General features: G+C 43.2%; 1 protein-coding gene across 12 annotated transcripts in view; it reads right to left on the bottom strand.

Moving 5' to 3' along the window:
• Positions 1 to 22,122, bottom strand: part of LOC140658070 (6-phosphofructo-2-kinase/fructose-2,6-bisphosphatase 4) — a 53,473-nt gene that overhangs the window by 26,038 nt on the left and 5,313 nt on the right. For 10 of the 12 annotated variants that reach the window (XR_012044589.1, XR_012044584.1, XR_012044585.1 and 7 more), the window contains exons 1-2: positions 10,971 to 11,087; positions 3,149 to 3,265 (exon numbers count right to left, since the gene is read on the bottom strand). Coding sequence is in view for 5 of the 12 variants with exons in the window: in XM_072876010.1 (XP_072732111.1) it covers positions 3,149 to 3,265; positions 10,971 to 11,076 (223 nt within the window). In the remaining 7 variants the exon portion in view is untranslated. Of the gene's footprint in view, positions 1 to 3,148; positions 3,266 to 10,970; positions 11,088 to 22,122 lie in introns of those variants that run through there. The other 2 variants (XM_072876012.1, XM_072876013.1) reach the window with 1 other exon arrangement.

Raw genomic sequence — 22,122 nt, 5'->3', positions numbered from 1 at the left:
TGGAACTCGGCTTAAATATTTCTATTCCTTAAGGATCAGTACATACTATTTCACAACCCCATTCCGTTTATTTAAAAAAATGCTTAAGTTGTGTTAAAAAAAAAAAACAAACAACAAACTGCGTAAGTAGTGAACATAATCTTACTGTGATGTCTTAACAGTGGTCAAAGAAAACTATTCCTTATCTGGGCAAAGGTCTATAATGTCTATGACTGTACACGTCACAATATCGGATATGGGATTAGGGCAAGGCAGATGCGGTTTGCCACACGGCAGACAATGTCACTGTACCCTACTTAACTTCATTCGACAACTCTGAAAGTAGGTCTCTGAAGTGCGATTAATGTTTAACTTGTTTCTGACCTATAGGTTTTCTCTGCTGAACTGCAAAGCTTTTTTTTTTTTTTTAACATTAGATCAAACTGAAGTGTTCTGTTTGAGAAGCCGCCAAGGTATAACTACTTGCCAGACTTCATTTCTGGAAAGAGTACTAGACACAATTTCTCAGTTGTAATTAAGAAAAAAAAGACATAGGATAAAAGAGCTCAACCGTAAGCTGCTGTTGGGATGGGGAGCAGAGGATAAAGAAATAAACATTGTTTATCTCCCAAAAAGTGAAGTTTTGATTTAATTCAACAATGCTGATGTGGTCAACTGTATGACATGGATTATAGTACAATCCAGGTTATTCTGTGACAGGATTAATAAGCACTGGCCATACCAGCTACATGAAAAGGTGGCTCCTTGTAAGAAAAACAGAAGATGCAAGAAGTTCAGATGACCAGTGTTGTCAGGCAATAGCCCTTTAAAAATAAAAAATAATGAATTTCATAAGAAATAATAGTTACTGCAAAAAAGAGTCATGCACAGCAAAAGAAAAAGTGCTATCTAGTGGGATGATCTCTATCCCTTATTACTAGCATCCACCCCTGTGGAACAGTTTCACACAGCTAACTGGTATCACAACTACCACACAGCCAGAACTATTCAAAAAAGCTTCCCAAAGTTCAGTATCTAAAAACCACGCTGCAACACAATTCTATTCAGGCATCAAATTGACCTCATTTCCTTCAAAAAGCTCAGACAAAAGTCCTTTGTATTTTTAACCATTTCACATTCTAAACAACAGAGGATTTTGGAAGGAACAAAAGAAAACACAGAACTGATGGCTGAAATGATTCAACTAACATCAACTCTGGACTATTTACCTCCACGTTCTGTTCTTGAACTCTCCAGCTTGCCTTAATGCATGTTACATGAAATGATGGCATTTATCTTTTCGCTGGTTTACATAACCTCATAATTTTAACCATCTGTCTCTGAGAATAAGAACACTTACTACATTAAGCTCAGACTAATTTTAAGACATTAAGAGCCAAAGCGTAACAGCTGTTAAGGCTACTCAATACTTACAACGTATCAATTCAGTCCCAATCAACTGGATGCATTAGGCAACGTGTCATCTATTCCCTCAGTCAGTGAGGTACTTTAAATTTATTTCAGCTTCAGTAAAATTGCAGCACTGATGACACAAACAACAGGAGGGGCCTGTGGTTTTCCAAGAAAATCCCAAGGCACCCTTTCTAACAAAGACAAACCATGACCAGCAACCTAGGATGGAAGCTCATAGAGCAACTTTATGTTGTGTAAGAGCAACTTTACACAAGATCAGGCAGCAACATTGTAACTATTTTTATTAAGCACAGGCACATATATTTTCTGATGTGCTGCTCCCAGTAGCCCATGAAATTTTTCCTGTAACTGAAGCAGACCACCCCTACCTATTTTACTGTATTTGGGATATATTCAACCAAGCATGAGCCAGATGTGGACGGTATATCCAATCAAGCATGAGCCAGATGTGGACGGTATCTTCTTTGTTGTCCAATACTGGATTTCTACTTTTCAAAGTTCACATAGTAAAACGCTCAACACAATGACATATACACGTATCTACATACTTCTATAGTATACATTTTATCAGCTTGGATATAGGCTAATGTATTTAGATTGTTATTCCACTTCAACCTTATGGATAAAACTGAAGTCCCTAAATATCTGATACTGCTCATCAGAAGGGTGATCCTGTGTGAAAACAATCAAAATTTAGGTGATAATTTACATCCTGTAAACTCTCATACTCAAAAAATATAGCGTATCCTCCATAACGTCTCATCTAAAACAACGCATTAGACAAGTTTCTAAGACCTTAAGAAAACTCCAAATCCAAAAGCTATACCCTAGAATCCAAAGGCAGTTTAAGCCAGAACTCTTAATCTTGATTTCTTAGAGCTACAAGGAAATACATCTCTGAATTTCTAGCCAAAAGTCTACACTTTAGTATGATCTAATGTTTAATGTTATTTAAATTATTAACTACTCATAACTATAAAGCTACCATTACTGCACCAGACACAGAAATCACAGAACACAAAAACTACCTTTTTCTTCTACAGAGATAGAGGAGAAGGCAGGGGAGATGGCTGCTCAGAACCTCAAATGGACTTAGGCCTCGTTTAATTGTCAATCTGGGCCCACAAGATACCACAGGAGCCTGGGAATGAGGTCCGTGGCATAGCCAATCTGAGCCATCATTTCCCACCCAAAACACACATATAAAGTCCTTAAGAGTGATAACAAGTGGCTGTTTCAGTTCCTTGGGCTCTTAATATTCAAAGAGCTGTAACTTATTCCACAAATGCAGTTAAACAAAGAGTTACACAGAGAATTACACGTTGCACAAAGTTCACAGAGAAAAGAAGATGGAGAAGTCAGAACCTTAACCCAGAAGTGCTGACTGCTCATCCACTTGTAAACAAGATTCCCTTTCACCCACATAAAGAACGGGGAAGGAGGGGAAAAAAAAAAAAAAAAAGGACAGCTGAAGAACCAACGCCTTAAGGGACAAGGGCAAAAAGTTGATTTAGGCACCTGGCAGAACAAGGAGGTAAATGAACAGTCACCAGAATTTGATTAATTACTATCTAAACAGAACAGAGAGCCTGTGTATGCTATTGCTTAAAAATAAGTTAACAAAGCAGAAGGATTTTAACTAGTCAAACTGGGCAATGAAATTACTGGGAATTAAATGTATAAACACCTAACATTAGCCCTGTCCTTTTGATGTAAACAAAAGTAAATCCATCACCTTTTGTAGGCACTCCAATCCAATTTAAATAGCGTGTCAGCTTCTTCGAGATGTAGGTTTTTCCTCTTGCTGGGAGACCCACCATGACAATCAGAGTAGGGCAATTGGTCATACATACTGAAACAGAAAACCAGGATTTACCATTAACATTCCCAGAAAGCAAAGGCTTATACTGCGGTGGAAAATAACAATCCATGTGCTCTCTGAGGAAGTGACCATTCAAGCAGCTCATGCACCATGTCTCACTATTTCAGGGGGGTTCTTCAGGGGTACAGTGGACCTAACCAGGTTTCTTATGCTGTGTTGAATTTTGGAAGGGTCAGGGGTAGTGCAATGCTGGACACGTGAGTTGTATACAGGCAGAAGAGAAGAAACCTATGTATTTGCATACATGTTTTAAGACATACAAAAACAATACCAAAAATGGACACTGACATCTTACACCCCTAGGTACCTCAGTTCAGTGCTTGCATTGAAAGGAAACAGCAAGGTGTACACAATTTTTAGATAATTTTTAAATCTTTAAGACGTCAACACTGCTCAACCTTTTTTTGGTCTTGAGCAAAACAACCATGACAGTTGCGGCTTAATACATTATAGTATGACACGGTACTCACTATTTATTATTTCTCTTTTCAATATTATTAACACAAAAATCTCTCTTGAAACAGAGCTCATTTTGACTGTTCTTTGATGGTTACTAGGAATAAAGCACAAGTATTCTATGCAATCAAGCACAATAATCCAATACACAGATATACGTACAGAAATACTCTTAATCAAAGGCAGAGTGTTTAATTAAAAAAAAAAAAAACAACACTGTAAGAAGGTAAAGGAGTTATATGTATAAACTGAAAACCTTGAGGCATTTCCTTTCAAATGACAAGTTTTTGAACACTTTAACAGCACAAAACTACGGATACCTTGCATGAATCTATCACAGCTACAAGGAACTGCCTAAAAAGAAAGAAGATATTAAAGTGGCGCAAAGATACCACCGGCTCCCTCCATCCCCTATTTCAAAGGGAATTAATTTCTAGACAATCCACATGTGCATCAGTTTCCTCAATGTCTTGACAGAGGAGGAGTCAAGTCGCTCCAAAAGACTAAATCTCAGTGTTACGCCGTAAGGCATAACTAAACTGTTGTACAAAGCACTGTGATTGCCGGAGATTCCCAAACCTTAGATTGACAAAGTCCCATCCCACAGTCACCTGCATGAATCCGGCAGTTACTCCGCATAGCAAACCCATCGAAAAAGAACAAACGGATTAGCAAAGACAGATCCACTTTCTTAAACCGCGCGTTCAAAAGAAAAAAATCAAAACCCAAACCCATTAAAAATACACCACTTTTCATGAGAGAGAGCAGGCAAAACCATACCTAACCTCAAACCCATGAAACAGTCTACTACGCCATGTAATTACAGTTATAGGGAACTGAATGCAAACCAAAACAGATCCATCCAAACATGTCCATGTCTCCAGAAGGACACTGATAAAAGCCCTCAGAGTAAGCTCCTCTGTGCAGAAGCCTATAAACAAGGACAATGTTTTCTTGTCCCTTTTCCTCTTTGTGCTAAATTCAGGCCTCTGAACCCTGACTCCAAGAGGAGGAAGGAAGGCTCAGAAGAAACAAAGTCTATGAAGTGTAAAGCTTAGTAAGCGCTGTACTCTTAACAGCTTTGCTTCTGGTTTTAAGGACAATAAAATAAAATATTGAGATGAGAAAAATGCCTGAGCCCTTAGAAGGTTTAGGAGAAGACCTTGTTCTTCAAAGCCAATTTGAAAGGTTCTTCATCTGAAATATCCAGATTGAGTTTTAAATAATTTTCCAGTGTATGCAGTGAAATAAGAGTTATAAAAACAAAGACAAACCAGGATCTGTACAGAAAGGCTCTGTACACTGCCTCAAGTCCACCTGCTCTGCAAGGAACCTGTGCTAAGTGAAGCAAGCTTTTCTACCTATTCTGAACAGAATTTACCAACTAACATTACATCTAGATCACCTCAATTTTTATTTTTTTTTCCCCTGGGGTGAGCCATACAAATTTAGCCTTCTCATAGTCTTTCGGTAATGTAACAATAAACCTACACTGGAGCAAAACTCCATTTTGCAAAACTAAGGGCTAGGAAGCTACCGTGAAGAAACCTGCAACCCGCTTAAATGGTTGCTTCACAGATTACACTGACGACCACTCTCTAAGCTAAGTCCTACCGCCAACGTCAGTTTGTAATAGATCAAACAACATGTAAGAGGGACACCTCCTCCCATTGCCAAGCAGTCAGTGTGCAAGTCTGGCATCACATGCATTTTTACGCAAATTTCCTCAAAGAAAGTAGAAAAACTAGCAAAATTGCCTTTATTACAGCCCTATGCATACAGCTTAACTTGCATGCCTAACCTGTCACTCTGATCGCTCTGTGCACCGCTGTTTAGTGTGCGACCATATAGCAGAAACCAAGGGAATTACCTGCTGATCCCAATCAAACAAGTTCCAATCCTATTCTGATCAGGTGCCAGGCTGACCCAAGAGCGCTTGTCTTCTTCAAAGACAGATACCCTGCACACCAAAAGGAGATATACCACTGATTCCAATCATCTTAAATACTCTGCTTTTACATAATGCCATAGCCCTGTAAACAGCACTACACAGTACATGGTGCTACGGCATATACCACCCATTAGTGCTTGTCTTCAACAAGAGGATGCCAGTTCGCTATCTAAAATTCAGGACTCTAGAAAACGTTTGGTGTTTTGGTTTAGATGGCCAACAGCGGTTGCGGTCTAATACCACTTAAACAGGTGGCACTTTGTGACAAGCACACCTATGCATTCAGAGGTAGAACTTAAAGGCACATTTGCTGCCCAAAACAGCAGATGGTAACAACTAAATGACAGGACTGAAAATAAAAGCACACAAAGCAACTATTTTATTTTTTCTGTACCTCAGTGTAGCGTTCTCAACAACACACGTAAGACTCAGTGCAGCAAACAAAGGTTTTTGTTTTCTTCCTTAGAATCCTGTGTCATTAACAAGGCTTAACTTTGCTCATTAGCTCAGTTAAAAAGTCAACACTAAAACAAAATGCAAAGTTCTGAGGATGTATCAAATACTCAGAAGTTCAAAATAATTTCATTTTCTTTCATTTTATCTAAACCACAACTTTCTCAACAAAAAGTTGCCAACACTCATTGCAAGTAGGGAGGAACGTTCCTTCCAATGACAGTATTTAAAATGTCAGTGTCTCAAGACTTACACCTTCCTTTGAAGAAATGTAAGCTATTTTGACATAAGGATATGGACTGATTAAAAAAACAAACAAAACACAAGTTACACATATCTAACTGCTGGAATACAAAAGCCTCTTTAGTTTAGTATTTTCCCAATAGCACAACACTCAATTCCCCTTTTCACAGCACCTCACCATCACTTACTTTATATGAAAAACAATTTGCAGCACAAAAGTAGTTTTATGGGTGCAAGTTGCAGAACCAAGGCAGACTCCCAAGCGCAGCTTTCTCTCAATTCCTTATCACTGGATTGTCTGGTCTACCTCCAGAAATCTCTCTACACAATCTAGTCTTGAGAAAACAAACTCATTTTTTAATACTGCTTCACATATGTAACTCTTAAGGGTTTCCAACAGTCCCAACCTGTGGATGTGCTATCAACACTAATTTTGCTAGAGGAACATACACATTCAGAACAACAAAAAACTTACAGGGTTGTATGCTATCATTTGCTAAAGATGCTCTATGACTTTACTCAGTTTTTTTCTTTAAAATAGATGTTTGTAATACATGCATGTAAGATTCCATGTTTATAAACAGCAGCATCAAAAAGAAATTTATGTTGCATCCCCTCACTTATAGGGAACACACAAAAAAATGCCCAAAATACCAACCAGTGAAGGAAAATGGCCAAGTGATGAAGCTCATTAAAATCAAGTACCGCAATTTAAGCAAAGTCATTATCCTAGTTAAAAAATGTCTTATATACTAGTGAACAAAACAGCAAGTTGCAGGTCAGAGTAAAATTATTACTGCCTACCCTTCTGAAGTTTCAGACTTAACAATCAAGGAAAGAAGAAACTACATGCTCATTTCTTGCCTTTTAGACTCTATTGTGAAATAATGCAAGATACAGAAGGTGGTTGTGAAACCAAACTGGGACACTGAACACCCTGGATCAGCTGTGCAGCATTTCATCAGCCCTCAAAACTCCCATGATCTTGTGAAATCAGACACAAGAGTTGATGTTTTTCAAGTTCACCTACTACCTAACATATTATCAGCTGTCCCTTCCTCTCACCCAAAATGAGATTTTGGTTTTTCCATATCTGTGTGAAATTTTTAAGACAACTTCCAAGGTCAGATGATTTTTGTATCTAGCCATCTGAAGTTTATGAAGGATTCTTGCTGCTTCTATGGCCTTCGACTCAAGGCCTGTTCTCCGAAATCACTGTACTATTTAGAGGCTCATATGCAAATACCTTTAACTATAAGCCAGCACAACCACCCTTCCAAATAAGGTTAGCCCTACATGTTTTCACTTATCCAATTTAACTATTGCTAACCCTTTTTTTTTTCCTGTTGATCAATGATGACAATCGGTCACCCTTCTTCACATCCCGCAGGGATGAGTTCCCCATCCTGCTGCTCTTCCTGGAGAGCATCCTGCTCCTATACCTGAAGAAGTCCATCATCTTCTAATTTGCCACTCCTCTTTTTGTCCCAGTCACCAGTTTCTAACATCACCTTGGTACAAGGGATTCAGAATTCATGTTTGTCCTCTACCCAGCCTCGTGCCACCAGCTGCTCCTAGCAGGTCTGCCGTCCACTTTCTCGGGGTTACCGTTTGCCTCCTACAGCTTTGATGCCAGCAGCGATGGCCCCATCATACATCCTGATCCTCAGGCTACAGCTAGGTGTTGTCCTTACCTCACTCGCTTTCTCCATCTTCAGTTCCTAGGGTTGGAGTACAACTACAGGTAAGCAGCATGAGCTCAAAGGGTAGAGTTCTTTAAAACAAAGATAATCTTGATATATTTTTTTTGACCCGATGTACATTCATACTGCTGTATGAACAGCAAATAAAAATCATTAGAATGGCCAAATTCCAGCAGCTTTAGGGAAACAAAGCCATTAACTATAGTGGGGGGGGAAATGTTTAACCACAGGAAGTTCACTATTTATCTCTCACTCTATAAACATCCTTTGCTAGGTTCTCAAAACAACTTTCACTATAGCATACTTTGCTATTTGGTTTTTTATGTCCATGTTTGTAGCCCATTGCTTGATTCATAGAGCTTGAAGCAATGTGACATCCAATGCCAAGAGTAGCTTTAGTGCAACCTATTTACAGACAAAACCTTTCACAAAAGACCACAAAAGGTAAGTAGCAGTTATTAATAACAACAGGCGCTTCTGCTGCCTACAAGTCTTGCTTTGGAAGGTCAGTTAGAACAGTTACCTTCATTTTACGGGTCTCACCAGCCGTAAAAGCTCAGTCTGCTCAGTAGGCTGCATGCGGCCAGAACTCCTCCTTGAAAACCTCGTAATGCACAGACTAAAAGAACTAGCTCTTCAAAGACCCATAACAGCTAAACCCTGGCACAGCTAGCCAGATTTCTTCTTCCCCAGATAATTAGAGTTGCTACAACTTTTAGAAAAATCACAGGAAAAACTGCTAACAGAGGTAAGTCCCTCTGAAGATGGATCTGCTGAGTCCTCAACTGGAAGTCTGCATGACTCTGCTCACTCACCTTCTAGAAAGATAAAGTAAGACTAAAAATAGTGCAGATAAAGGTCATCAGCATGAAGGAGGAAATAAAAAACCCAACCAAAGAAGACTGAAAGAGTTCATCTTACTTAGCCTAGAAAATCAGAAGACAGAGTGACTAGCTTCACTGCTTCCACTGGAAAGCTACTCCTGAGGACAAGAAATCCACTTTCAACTTGAGCTTGTATTTTTTGAACAGTAACGTTTCACACAGTTACCTGTAAAAGCAGAGAACTGAAACCAGTCAACCCAACACTGCCCCGCATCACCCAGCCTGAGCAGTCCATCCTGAGCTGCCAGAGCACGCCTACAGGGCCTGCAGGTCACACTGCCCCATCAAATGCATGATATGTGGAAATCTGAGGATAAAGGACTCTGCAGCCCCTTTGCATGGGAAAAATTATAAAGCGTTCTTAGTTTGCTGAAAGAAGGTAGATGGTTTTATCAAGGAAGAGTAAGTTCTGCTCCTCTCTAGGCTGTTTGTAATTCTTATGTATCACAAGTGACTGTAGACATATTATACGTATACTGCAAGAGCAAACACGTGCAAAAGCATTAAAAAAAATTTCCAAATCTGGGAGGTTTTTTCAGCAAAAAGGTCTCTCAATTATAAAGGGTCTTGGGCATCAAAAATTACAGAATCCTACCAACAAAAAAAAAGATATGGAAAATAATTTTTTTAAAGTTATAGTCAAGAGAAGCTAAATAATTCTGCCAAGAAGACTCCATATGTCACCAGATTACATGAGCAATATGCAACTTTGTTCTTGCAAGGTTTTTTGTAAAACAGCGTCGTGTCAAAGCTGTAACAAATGTTATTTTGTTTGGAAAAGAGATGCCACGTTAAGGTCAAAATGAAGCATTCTCCTTACCGTGTTTACAAAAGCAATTAGGCACACTTTCTGACCCTTTTCCCATTTCAGCATTCACCTCCTTTTAACACCTACTATTTTTCAGGTGCTGGAATAATTCAGTTCACACAGAAACACATGCCTGCTTCCTAGCAGAAACCAAGAAAGTTTGGGCTTTTTTTTTAGCAAGGGCTGGACCAAAGCAAGACCAGAGCCGAGAGGCAGCAGCCCATGGACGCCTGCCACACCAGCAGAGCCCTCAGCTCTTTCTGTCAGCGCAGCCTCTTTGCATGACAAATAAAAACAATTCCACACGACAAAGCCCCTTTTGTCTGCAAAACTGCCGTGCACTGAACCTCAGTTATTTAAGTAAGGGGGGAAAAAAAAAAAAGAAAAAAAAAACCCGCGAGGCAAAGTTTGTTAATAAACTATGGTTTACAAACGCCACAGACAAAGTCTTTAGAGGCTGATGACTTGGTTGGCTGCACCTCAAAATACGGAAAGCCATTAACTCATACAACAGATGGCCTGATACAGCATTGGCCTTAAAAGAAAAAAAACCAAAAATACAGTGACATTTTTAGGCCTTTCTTCAAGAAGAATACACTGAATATAAACGCTCCTTGGAACCAGAGCGTTTAAAAAAAAAAAAAAAGAGAACAACAAAAAACCCCACCCCAACAAAAGCGACTAGAAGAGATACTCTTCCCAGCCAAGCTTTGTTGCCTTCCGTTGGGCACACATCCAGCAGCTTCGGGTTTTTCTGCTTTCCCCGGCGCTTCAGGCAATCCTCCACGGGCGATCGCGACCGCCTCACTCAGCAGACCCACCGTCCCCGGCACATCAGCCCCGGGCCGGGTGAACCATTAAAGGAGCCTTTCGCACCAGAGGCGAGGCAAGAGACGCGTTAAAGCCCAGGCAAAGGGCTTGGCGCTCAGGGGGGACGGTAGCGGCGGCGGGACCCCCGCCGGCTCCGGTCCCTCACGCCGCTTTCATCGCTCCTCGACCCCGTTGAGGCCGAATCGCCCCCGGGAGGGGCTCCGCGGGGCCCGGCTCACCCGCTGCGGCCCAACCGGGGAGGAGGGGGAGCGGCCGCCCGGGGGTCCCGCTGACAGCTGCCGCCCGCCGGGGCTCCGACAGCGCGGCCCGGGCAGACACCTCCCCCCCCCTTCTCCGCCCCGCTCACCGCCGCGCTGGGCGCTGTGCCCCGCCGGCAGCCCGTTGTCGTAGGGCTCCCAGGTCTTCTGCAGCGGGTTCTGCGTGAGCTCCCGCGCCGGCGACGCCGCCGCCATCCTCGCCCGCCTCCCGGCTCCCACTGCAGTGGCGGCGGGCGGGGCAGCACCGCCTCTCAGCTCGGCGGGGGCCAGGCCGCGCCGCCCCCTGAGGCGAGGCCGGGCGCGGGAAGCAGCGGCCCCGCGCCGCCCGCAGGACCGCGCTGCGGCGGCTGCCCCGGCCCGATCGGGGCCCCCGGGCCAGAACGGCCCCTCACGGGGCTCCCTGCCTCGGCCTCCGCCCCGCAGCGGGAGGACGGAGGCCCGGGGCCGTGCTGGGGCGGCGCTGGGCCCCGGCGGCGGCCCTGCTCCCTCACGGGAGAGGCTCCGCGCAGCCCCCTCGTCTCTAGGCCCGGCGGGGCAGCGGCCTGGCAGGCTGAGGCCACGCCACGCAGCTTGTTTTTCACATCAGGCCGAGCGGGGCAGTCAGCGGCCCGGGCTGGGGTAGCAAAGCAGGGGCTGTTCCTGCAGGCAACGATAACGAGGGGTCGGGGGTGCAGCCGCGTTGTGCGCAGCCAAGCAGGTGATTCTGCTTTCCGCAGCCAGCAAAGTCCAGCTGCAGAGAACATCACACTGCCTCAGAGGAGCCTTTTTTTAAAGCCCTAAAAATAGCGTGTCCAGGGAGCATACGCTGTGTTGTAAGAAGTCAGGCACTGAACGATACATTTTCCCAAGTAAACTCTATTTTGGCCTGAAGGCTAAGTGCATATCGATGCAGAAAACCATAAATAAACAATAGGTTTCTAACATCTTGTTTAGCTACCAAAAATACCTATTCACAAAGTACACTGAAAAGATCCTGTGCTGCAGTAAGCGCAGTGTGTGGCTAAATACAACATCCAGCTGTCGCGTTTCCCCAACAACTTCATCAGCTTTACAAGCGAGAGAAATCCCACAAACTAAGTTCATTAACTGGGCTGAGCAAAGTCCTAAAAAAGCTGAATATTTCACTATTACATACATCTGTATATTCTACAGAAGATAAATGCAATGCACTGAAGATAGGGTAGTGAAGCGCAATACGCGTTTTCATTATTATCCACTCTCAGGCTGTCGGACATTACGACACCGACCTAAATACAAATGAAGGTCAGTACATATGTTTGGGGTTTTTTATACCAGTCAGACTCTGAGCATCCGAGGATCATTTTTAGTTTCTCTATTCCATTACAACCTAAAGGTAGCTTTTTAAACAACAGAAAATCAGTTCTCTGAGACATTTGGTGACACACCCTGGGGAGAGTTAGCACTGGTTTTCCAAAACCATGTTTGCATGACCTGCCCTTCCGTCTTTTCCAAGTTGATTTCCTTCTCTTCAAGACCGATAACAATTTTCAACCATAGGCGCCTGTGCTATATTTTTATGCTAGTATTTTTTTCCTGATTTTGTTTCAAGTTGATAGGCGAGGTGGGGAAGGGCAGAGGGGATTATAGGAGTTACATTAACAAAGGTCAGAAAACTAGGAGGAGAGAGAGGGAGTTTTTGAACGCTTAAAAGCTTCTTCGTTTCTTCTATTACGTATGTATTTACTTCCAACAGCTGCCAAAAGAGTTGTGAGCAGGAACAGTTTAATCTGTGTTCCAGGTTAATCCCAGAAGCCTGTCTACTGAGTGTACACAGAACATTGCAACGAACAGATGACTGACTCCAGGGGCATCTGGACATACCTGCCTCACCCTCTGACCGCAGCGAGGCATGCCACCACCAGGATGCTCCAGCTTTCTTAACAGTGCCTCCAGTAAAGCCAGGCAAGTCCCCAACAGACGTACTGTAATGTTAACAGGAACAACAGACTAACAGGAACGCTGACTCAGAAGAGATTTCTCAGGCTTGTTTTACATGAAGTAGAAAATGTATGAAATCCTTCCAATCTCTAGAAATGCAAATCTCTCCTAAATCTCCTTTCTGCAAATCCACACAGTGCAGAAGAACTGAAACTCCACTCACACACCTGCCTCACGGCTGGAAACACTGACCTGAGGTTGCTCGTACAAGAATAGCATTTTTCAGAGGTCTGCAGGGTGAATTAACGCCTTTCTAAGGCTTGTCCCCCAAACATGAAGCACACGGTCAGCGAACTCTGTTCTTGCTCAGGCAGATTTAAACCAGTGGCACCTGTGCAAAACTTAAATAAGGTTTTGTCCAGGTGTTTGTAATGGCATTAGAGGTGTGCATGGACACCTGCTCAGCCTCCTGGCCTTTATTTTTGTGAGGTAAAGATTTCGGCTTGAGGGATGACTAACTTCTGTTGTTGATGAAACACATTTAAGGTTGGGTGGGGGGAGTGTTTCATTGGTTTTTTTATAATCTCAGTGTAGTAACGGGCTATTTAAGGACACAGAGAAAGTGAATACAGAAATACTGTGCCACTCCTGAGGTCTCATTTCAGAACATCATTTTTAAGGGCACTACATTAAATTCCTAGGAAAAGACGGAACAAAGAAACATTGCTCATTAGATTCCCAATAAATGATAGAGATCACCTTCTGCATAATCACATCATCATCAACCACTGTCCTCATACAAAGGCTTCAGAAGCAGGGCTGGTTCCTGCAGGTGAACTGCTGGGGACTCAGCTTTGTTTGCTACAGGGAAACCACGAATAAGCCTTTACTCCTTGGAAGGCTTTTACACAAAGCTTCTGCTCTCAGGGCCACGCTGAGCTGAAAGCTTACCTGAAAAAGCACCTCTCTGCAGACACAAAATGTCGAGGGGAAAGGCAGTCTTGGAAAATGAACTGCTGCACAGAAACAGAACGTGCTTGAGCCCAGTAACCGAGTCATACTTACTCTTTTCAAACGACTGACTGACAAGACAGGAAACTCTTATGGTTTAATGCATACAGCAAGTGGTAATTATTTCTGAGACAGGGAGAAACAAAAGAGACTGAACCAAGGCTTCTGCTTGATCTTACAGAAACCCTACTTTGTATCTGTAAATAAGCTGTATCATATGGTAACCACACAATACAAGTTCTACAATATCTGCAAGTCACTTTCATGTATCTCATTTCCCTAGTACAGATATCACTTTATAGTCTGACAGCCTATAAAACATCCATAAACCACCCAACATCCCTGCCTCCTCTCTTTTCCACCATCGCTCCAGCAGCACCAGCTCACTACTTGGAATAAGACTTTCCAGTCCTCCATGTGCCCATGCCCTCACCACACTGAGCACAGCAGATACAGCTCACGAAAAACCAGTTCACAAACCCTTCTGCAGCGCAGAAGATTCAAGAGATATCTGTAAAACAACTAAAGGATACACAGACACAGCCAGAGGTCACAACATATGGTTTATATAAGCAGGATGCCTGCAAAGGAGTCCCCACACTGTGGCAGGTCCTGAGATAAAGCACGTGTGATGTTTCAGCACCGCACTTACAAGCCCTGGGCAGGCTACAACGATACCCTGTTCCTGCTCTCTGCTCTCGTAGCAAAGCACAAAGCAGCTTTTTCTGGGAAGCTCCTGAAATACAGAGCACAGAGCAAAACTTTCGAGATAAAAAGCTGCTGAAACACAAGCTTCCCGTTCTTATTGCCGACGTTTAAAAAAAGCTGTTTGTGACGTTAGCCGCGCCTTCCAAGAAACGGAGCACCACAAACGATCAACACTTGGAAGCGTACTGAACCGTTAGCTTGCGCGTTTACAAAATACGACACGAACTGGAGACTTTCACGGAAATGAGCGCTGTGACGGTTATTCTCCTTCACCGCGCACCTCACCGGGTACCGCCGAGAGCCTCCCTTGCCTTGGGGAAGCCCTGCGGTTAACCTCAGCTCTCGGGTGGGCAGCAGCTCGCCGGGGCTACGGGCTACGGGCCCCGGGCCGGGTCCCGCCCGCGCCCGCGCCCGCCCCCGCCCCGCCCCGCCCGGCACCGCCGCGCCCTGCGCCGCCCGCGCCCGCCAGGCGGCGCCCTGGCACCGCCCGCGGCCACTCCGCGGGCGCGCAGGCTGCAAGGCGCCCCCTGGCGGCTGGCTGCAGGCACCGCCCCCGCAGGCGGCGCAAGGCGCGCAGCCCCGCCGGGACCGGGCCGGCCTTCGCAGGGAGCCCGGGGAGGGCAGCCCGCGCTCCGGGCCCCCCGAGGCGGAAGCGCGTTCAGCAGGCCGAGCTGCAGCAGACGGCCTGTACCCAGACCATTCCCCCGGAAAAATCCGGTAATGCACTTTTACCTTTCAGAAACGTGCTACTGAGTCGCGCTGTGAACGCTGCGCCAGGAGGTACCAAAGCTTCGCAGAATGCCAGTACTAAAATACACCAGCTCTTGGCTTTTAAGCACCCAAGGTAGAGTCAGAGTTACAGAAAGCTACAGGGAAGAAAAGTCTATCTACTAATCCGGAGTTATTTTCTCAACCAAATTAAAAAAAATATTGGGGGGAAGTCCACACTCAAAACTAAATATTCCCATTTCTTTCTAGATATTAAACACCAACAAATTATATTTCATCATTAACCTAATACTTCCATTTCTCTATTCTCTCTTTCCACAATACCAGGAGGTAATTTTTTTTATCCCTGCGGTATCAGTTATTTACCACTTTGAGAAAACCAATAGCACCTGATCTCCACACACACACCTGCCAGTAAATAGCTGGCAAAAACCTAAATCCCGAAATCCAGGTGTTCTCTATTGGGACTGGCAGATTGCTGCTCTAGCTATTAGTAAAAATCAGGAATTAGTTTAAATGATCCCATCTTAAAATGGGTATCTAGATTTTCTACATAGGGCAATGGTGAGAGGAGGAGAGATCAGCGTTAGAGTCTTCATTCCCCCTTTAAGAAGGTCTAGAGAGGGCTGTATGCCCCCCAGCTTACAGCTCCTCGAAAAGACTTCAGCCGCATAGCACGACACAAGCTTAGTTTCAGTACAGTTTCAGGAGGCACAGAGGAGCGCAGAATTTGAAAAGATCATTACGTATTAATGTTATTCGAGAAATACAGACACGCACCAGCACAGTCTTCAGCCGCATGCATATCTTGCGTATCCAGCTTCAACATCCAGCCAACGCTGCCCATTCCCACACGGACTAGGTGACTCTGACCAGCTAGCTAGCAGCCTGCTACGCTGTATCACAATATATCTGTATAAAGCATACAGGATAATTCCTATTGAACTTATAATTGATTTTTCTCTTTTAATGAAAAAAAAAAAAAAAGATGTCAAGTGTACCTTCAGCAGGCTCGTGGCAGTCCTTCATTGGCCAAAATCTATGCAGCTGGAAGCATCACCGGAGGACAGCCCGTGACAGCTATCTAATATACAAGGCAGTTACAACACTGCAAGCCAATTAGAAGAGATGGTGACCAAACGCACAGCTATGCTTCATCCTTTTTGTTCTCAAGTAACAACACTCCAACATTTCAAAACTGGATGTCGGGTGGAATGGGAGAGATTTCTCCCCACACACCTTATAGGCTGTAGTGCTGACTTTTTTTTTTGTTTTGACCAAGCATTTGTTAGGGTGCTCTTACATGGTGAAAAGCTACAGCTCACGGGTAATGACAGCACCCAAACTTGCAACTGCACTGAGTTTTCGCTATGATGACCAAAACTACTGTAGAGCAGATGGGACACTTGGCCTGTTCGATCACATCCCTTATTACATGAGCACCTCAGCAGGGGACAGACTGCTCCCTCCCCCAGGTAATTCCCATATTCCTGAAGTACAGGTCAAGCCTGGCAGGTTTTTCCTCACTGTGAAGAGGGGTCTTTAACAAGCTACCTAAACACAATGCCCGTCTGCTAGGTATGCTGCCACATTTGTAAGGCAAGTACTAACTCAACTTTGCTCTTCAATTGCCAAGGAAACCCGGAGATAAAGGAAGCTGCACTAGCAAGCAAACAGGTGGCTCTCTTCCCCCCGGGCTGTTCCTGAGCTCCTGGATGATGACAAAGACAATTCCTCAGAACAGTCATCCTGCAGAAGAGATCCCTCATAAGTTAAAAACTTCTCACACAACTTCCCACAGAGAACAGTGTAAGTTCCTTCCCATGAAGAGCTTAACAAGCACAATGAGCAATCGGGGAAGAGAGAGGTAATACTATATTAGCAAAGTTACACATATTGATTCATACCGTCTCAGTTCAGTTTCTCAGGACTTTTTGTTATGTCAACTTCTTAAATGAAGACTTCCCGTCTCCTCAAGACTGCCTATGGTTTTCTCCTCAACCAAAAGTACCATCCTTTTTGTTTTCCCACAGTCTAATATTCCAGGAAGCAACCCAACAAAAGCGACGAAGAGCCCACTAAGTCCCCAAAAATGTCAAGCATCCCACACGACAAGTTCAGCAGGTTCCCCATACCATCTCCACAGGTTCTTCCATTTAGGACTTGATTCCAAACCAACTGAAATCACAAGGACCAGGCCTTGTGGTACATGGCCCTAGCACTTACTCCATTTCTTCTGAGCAACAAATAAGTTTAGTACTGGCACCATCCACTCCATATCCCATTTCCTATCACTGCCTAAAGGGAAAGAGTTCTAGTTGTCTTGAAGTAGACTGCTACCTCAAAGACAAGTACAGCCATTAAGGATTCAGAACTAAAAAAAGAATCTGCCCTCAGCAATACACACCTTTAGAAGTTATTTTATAAGAGTTCATTTTGCTATTAGATTTCCTGGCTACAGATCAATCTACCAAAGAGATTAAAAAAAAAAAAATCCCACATGTAACCATGCTTTATATGAGAACGAACTACTACTAAGAACAAGAAATCTCTTTAGAGCTAATTGGGGAATAGATTTAAACAACATCCAAGATCCCACACAGACAAAGCTGTATAATTACAGATACTAGAAAGATTCCTCAAGCTGAAACAAAATAATATTCCTTAGCACAGATAAGGAAAATAACTCATCCAAACAGAAGATGTTGGTATAAAGTAAATCGGTGAGAAAACAAGTTCCCGTCTATTGTAACAATCATCAACACATCTGATACAAGGGAAAATCTGGCAAGGCTCAGGCACTCGGGAGCCTCACACCACACTTCTTTGGCTGGAGAGAGGACTAACTCCCACATCAATTTGCATTCATTGGATTTTCTTCATCGTCTACTGAAACATCGTGATAGTTATGCACCGTGCATGCAAAACAATGATGTATCGCTTACAGCAGTGTTTGTGTGTGGCTCGATTCCAGCACAGTTATGTGTTTTCAAAACCATGACGACCTAATGACCAGGAAACAAGTACTAACTATACGAGGGTTTTTATTGTAAGAATTGTACCAATAAAGTCTTGGATAGTTTTCTACAGAACCCACAAGTTTTATCGTATGCATATAAAACCTGTCAGACAATCTAAGATTACTTGGGGAGATACAGGTTATCAGCAGAACATCGTCTCACCAACACGTGGATTGCATGAGAATCCCAAAGCATACACGGAGATTTACATACACAGTATTATCAACTAAATAAAAACAAAAATACACTTTGCTACACTGTCACTCTGATCTTTCATTATCTTTATGTGAACCATTCTTGAAAGCGTGGCCATTCATAGTACTTTTATTATTTCTGAATATATAAAGATGTTAGTTTAGATGTTTATCACATTTCAGAAGAAATAATCGCTCTATTTTAAACATGGGAGAAACCTAACGTCTGAAGATAAACCCTATCAATGAGATGCCATTGTTCTCATGCACGGAAGTTCCCTTGTTAAGTCTAACATGAGGCATAGATTTAAGGCTGGTCTGCATTAACTGTATTCTTTAAATCTGAAGGATAAATCACTAATTCCTTACACCTCCAGTCCAAGCAGCCACCTCCCACCTTCACCTCTGAGAGAACATTGATATTATTTCCTTGAAAAATAGGCCAGATCCTCAAGTGGTGCTTCCAGGTATTGCTTAAAACTATTTCCATCGTCACAACATTAAGCAACATTTTAACTCTTCCTGTTATGATGCAACGTAAAGGAAAGATGGCATCCATTATTCATGTTTTCTGAGTCCAGCCAGTGTTAAAAAACCCTTTGTGGCTTACAGTATACCCGGGACTTCAAACTATTTACATGAGGGGGGGTGTGCTTCTAAGAAGTGCAGAAAGAGGACATTAAAATACATGGCATTTGCACAAATTGCCTATTTACATTCTACAGGTCTAGAGGGTAACTGAAAATACTGAGTTTCCAAGACGTAAGTCTACTGAGGACAGTCGTTCCTACACATTGTTCTGGTAGTATCCGATGTTGTTACTACAGCAACAGCACGTACAGCCTTGCACAACCCCTGGACAGCCGGTGTGTACCCTGATAAGCTCTCCTCTTCCTTGGAAGTGTGCTAGAGCAGCGAGTCCGCTTCTCCACTGCTGTTACCTGGAATCCGTGATACAACCCAGGAAAACCAAGGCTTGATAAACTCGTAATATTTGAAAGAGAAGGAAAAGCAAAAACATACTTGCACCCACTAGGACGTTTGTCTTTGTGCCTCTTGAACCTGCATAAAAGCAGCCTCTACTAAGCAGTCTGAAAGTGTTTATCACCTTAAAAATCTCTATTCCTTTCCAGTCACATAAGCATAGTAGAAAAACCTTCCCAATTCCGAGTTTGGGTTTGCTGTTATGAGTAACAGTATAGTTAAAAGGAGCACAAGGAAAGGATTAGCAATTTTAAATAAAACAGACAACCCTTCTCCAGGCTGAAAGGCTTATGCGTTATGCTCACTTACAGCTAGTTTTATATTAGATAGTTTAACATTTATGACGTACACGTATCCTTTGTCATTTCATTCAGCTAGGATGCCATGAATCCCACTTGTTTATAACAGCTAGGTCTGCGCTGTTAAATAAAAAATAGCAAAACAAGGGCAGCTGCCTTCTCAGAGCAGAACTAAGATACTTAAGCACTATCTTTAAAACCAAGCACTATCAACTGACTTCAGCAGTAGAATTTCTCAGGACAGCCACTTTGAAGTAAAACATCTGTAAAATCTTATTACATGCATTAGGAAAGTTGTCTGATGAGCTAGAAAAGGAGAAATATACTGACGACAAAGAGAACGCAGAATTTGCATGTCATCCAAACGCATGAAGTAAAACAAATTAATTTAAACAATCATGAAGGCTTTGGGACAAAGCTACCCATCAGGTGGCAGCGTTTTAAAAGACAAGAGATGAAGAGAATATAGGAAGCACCACCAGGGGTTTGGGGCTTGAAATATTAAATGACTACTGATGGAGAAATCAAAGAGCAAAAGGCGAGGAGGAAGACAGCCGCTGGGCCGGGTGACAAACCGTCAGAGGTGTAGAGTGCATCTGTGAGTCATCAGCACATAATAGAAGTCGAAGCCATGTGAACGCCTGAAATAAGGTATGGGGAGACAAAAGCAAGGCAAGGTCAAATTGTGGGAGGAGGAGGAAACGCGGGACGGGGAGGGGGGAAGAGTATCATGACAGAAGAAACAACAATTCGTTAGAATAAGCAGTGACTGTGCAGAGAGGTCACGGAGAACAAGAACGAAACAGGGGTCTTCAAACATTTCAGTGACATAAATAATATGTAAATAGACAGAAGCACCCAAAATGGACTCAGCACAGGAGAGGCTGAGGTGGAGGTGATACAACCTCACGTTGCAAGAGGGACCAGGCTGGGCTGAGAGCTGGAACAAACAAAAAAATGGGGGGACAGGAGTTAAAGGTCCAACAGAGTCTAGTACTCCAGCATATATTACCGTATGGGATAAATAGGTCATTAAGGAAAAAGCCCACGGCAACGGAAGCAAGAGCAAACGAGTTCGGGCCCCATCGCTGCCCCATGAAGTCCTCTACCTACAGTTATACTTGGTTTTATGCGTGTCCCGTAGGCAACGGGGACAGGAAAGCAGGTTTTTGAAAGTAAAGAATAAATCCCTCTGGAAAGCCAGCATGGAAAACTGACACTGACACAAGGAGGAAAAAAAACCTCACAGCGTATGTGACACCAGCTGCCTCTGGAAATATTCTTAAGCTTTATGAAAAAGGAGTGTATTCATCCAAATAAAAATACAAGCAAACTAGAGCAAAGCTTCTCAGAAGCTACTGATGACAGAATTTATAATAAAAGCAAAATTAATCTTAGTTTGGCAAACTGCAATGCTGTCATGTAGTCTAAAACCTAGCACCGAAGGGAAAAAACGTACAGGCCAGACATATGGAGATCCAAATCGCTGGAGAATCTCAGTCTTCACAGCCTCCAGGGCAGATTTCTCATTTTCTGTGTGTTTTGCAAGTACAGCTAGATGGCTTATCAGCTTCCTGAGACTAAGAGGATCAATATGTAGATGAGGAAGCTTAATAAGGATAATAAAATTACGACAGCAAAAATAATCCAATTTATGGAGTGCAGACAGGCTAAACAACACAAATGCTACAAATAATAACTCTTGCAAGGGGAAGCGTTTACCAAGTGAGAGTTAGTATTAGCAAAGAAACGTTCTATTTTTTTGTTAAAGGAAAACCCCTGAATTCTCTTTATAGTCCTAAAAATAACTGTTTCAGCACAAGTGTCCCTAGAGAAAATAAATTATAAAGAATGATTCAGGTGTGCAGAAGGCCATACTCCATCACATATAGCATATGTGAGACTGTGGCACCAGAAAATATACAAACACATTCAAACATTTAAATTGAAATATAAATTGAAAGCAAAACATATATGGGATATAAAGATGGAAAACAAACAAACAAAAAAGGAGCAAAAGCAAATAAGCACACCAGCCCTCATACACTCTCCACCTCCAGCGACACACCAGCTGCCCAGGCCTGCTGGCTCCAGCCACCGCATGGTGGGTCGGTCCGTGTCCTCCTCGGGTCTGCCCCTCACCACCGTGGAGGCACATCTGGAGTCACTGACCAGTTTGAACCTTACTTGACACAGGACAGAGGTCTCAAAAACATTGGTCTTCTACGTTTTAGTGAAAACTGGCTACCAAGAGAGCAAAGCTGCCCTGCCAGTGCTCCCACTACACAAAGTGCTTCGACCTGTCCCATCAGACACAAGGCTGACACCGGATGAGCCCAAGTCCTTGGAACTGACCCACCCTGGGGAAGAAAAAACAACTGCAACCCCAAGGCCTAA

Source organism: Ciconia boyciana, chromosome 11, assembly GCF_034638445.1.
Source record: "Ciconia boyciana chromosome 11, ASM3463844v1, whole genome shotgun sequence".
NCBI classification, from domain to species: domain Eukaryota; kingdom Metazoa; phylum Chordata; class Aves; order Ciconiiformes; family Ciconiidae; genus Ciconia; species Ciconia boyciana.
This window is presented reverse-complemented; position numbering and strand designations above follow the sequence as displayed.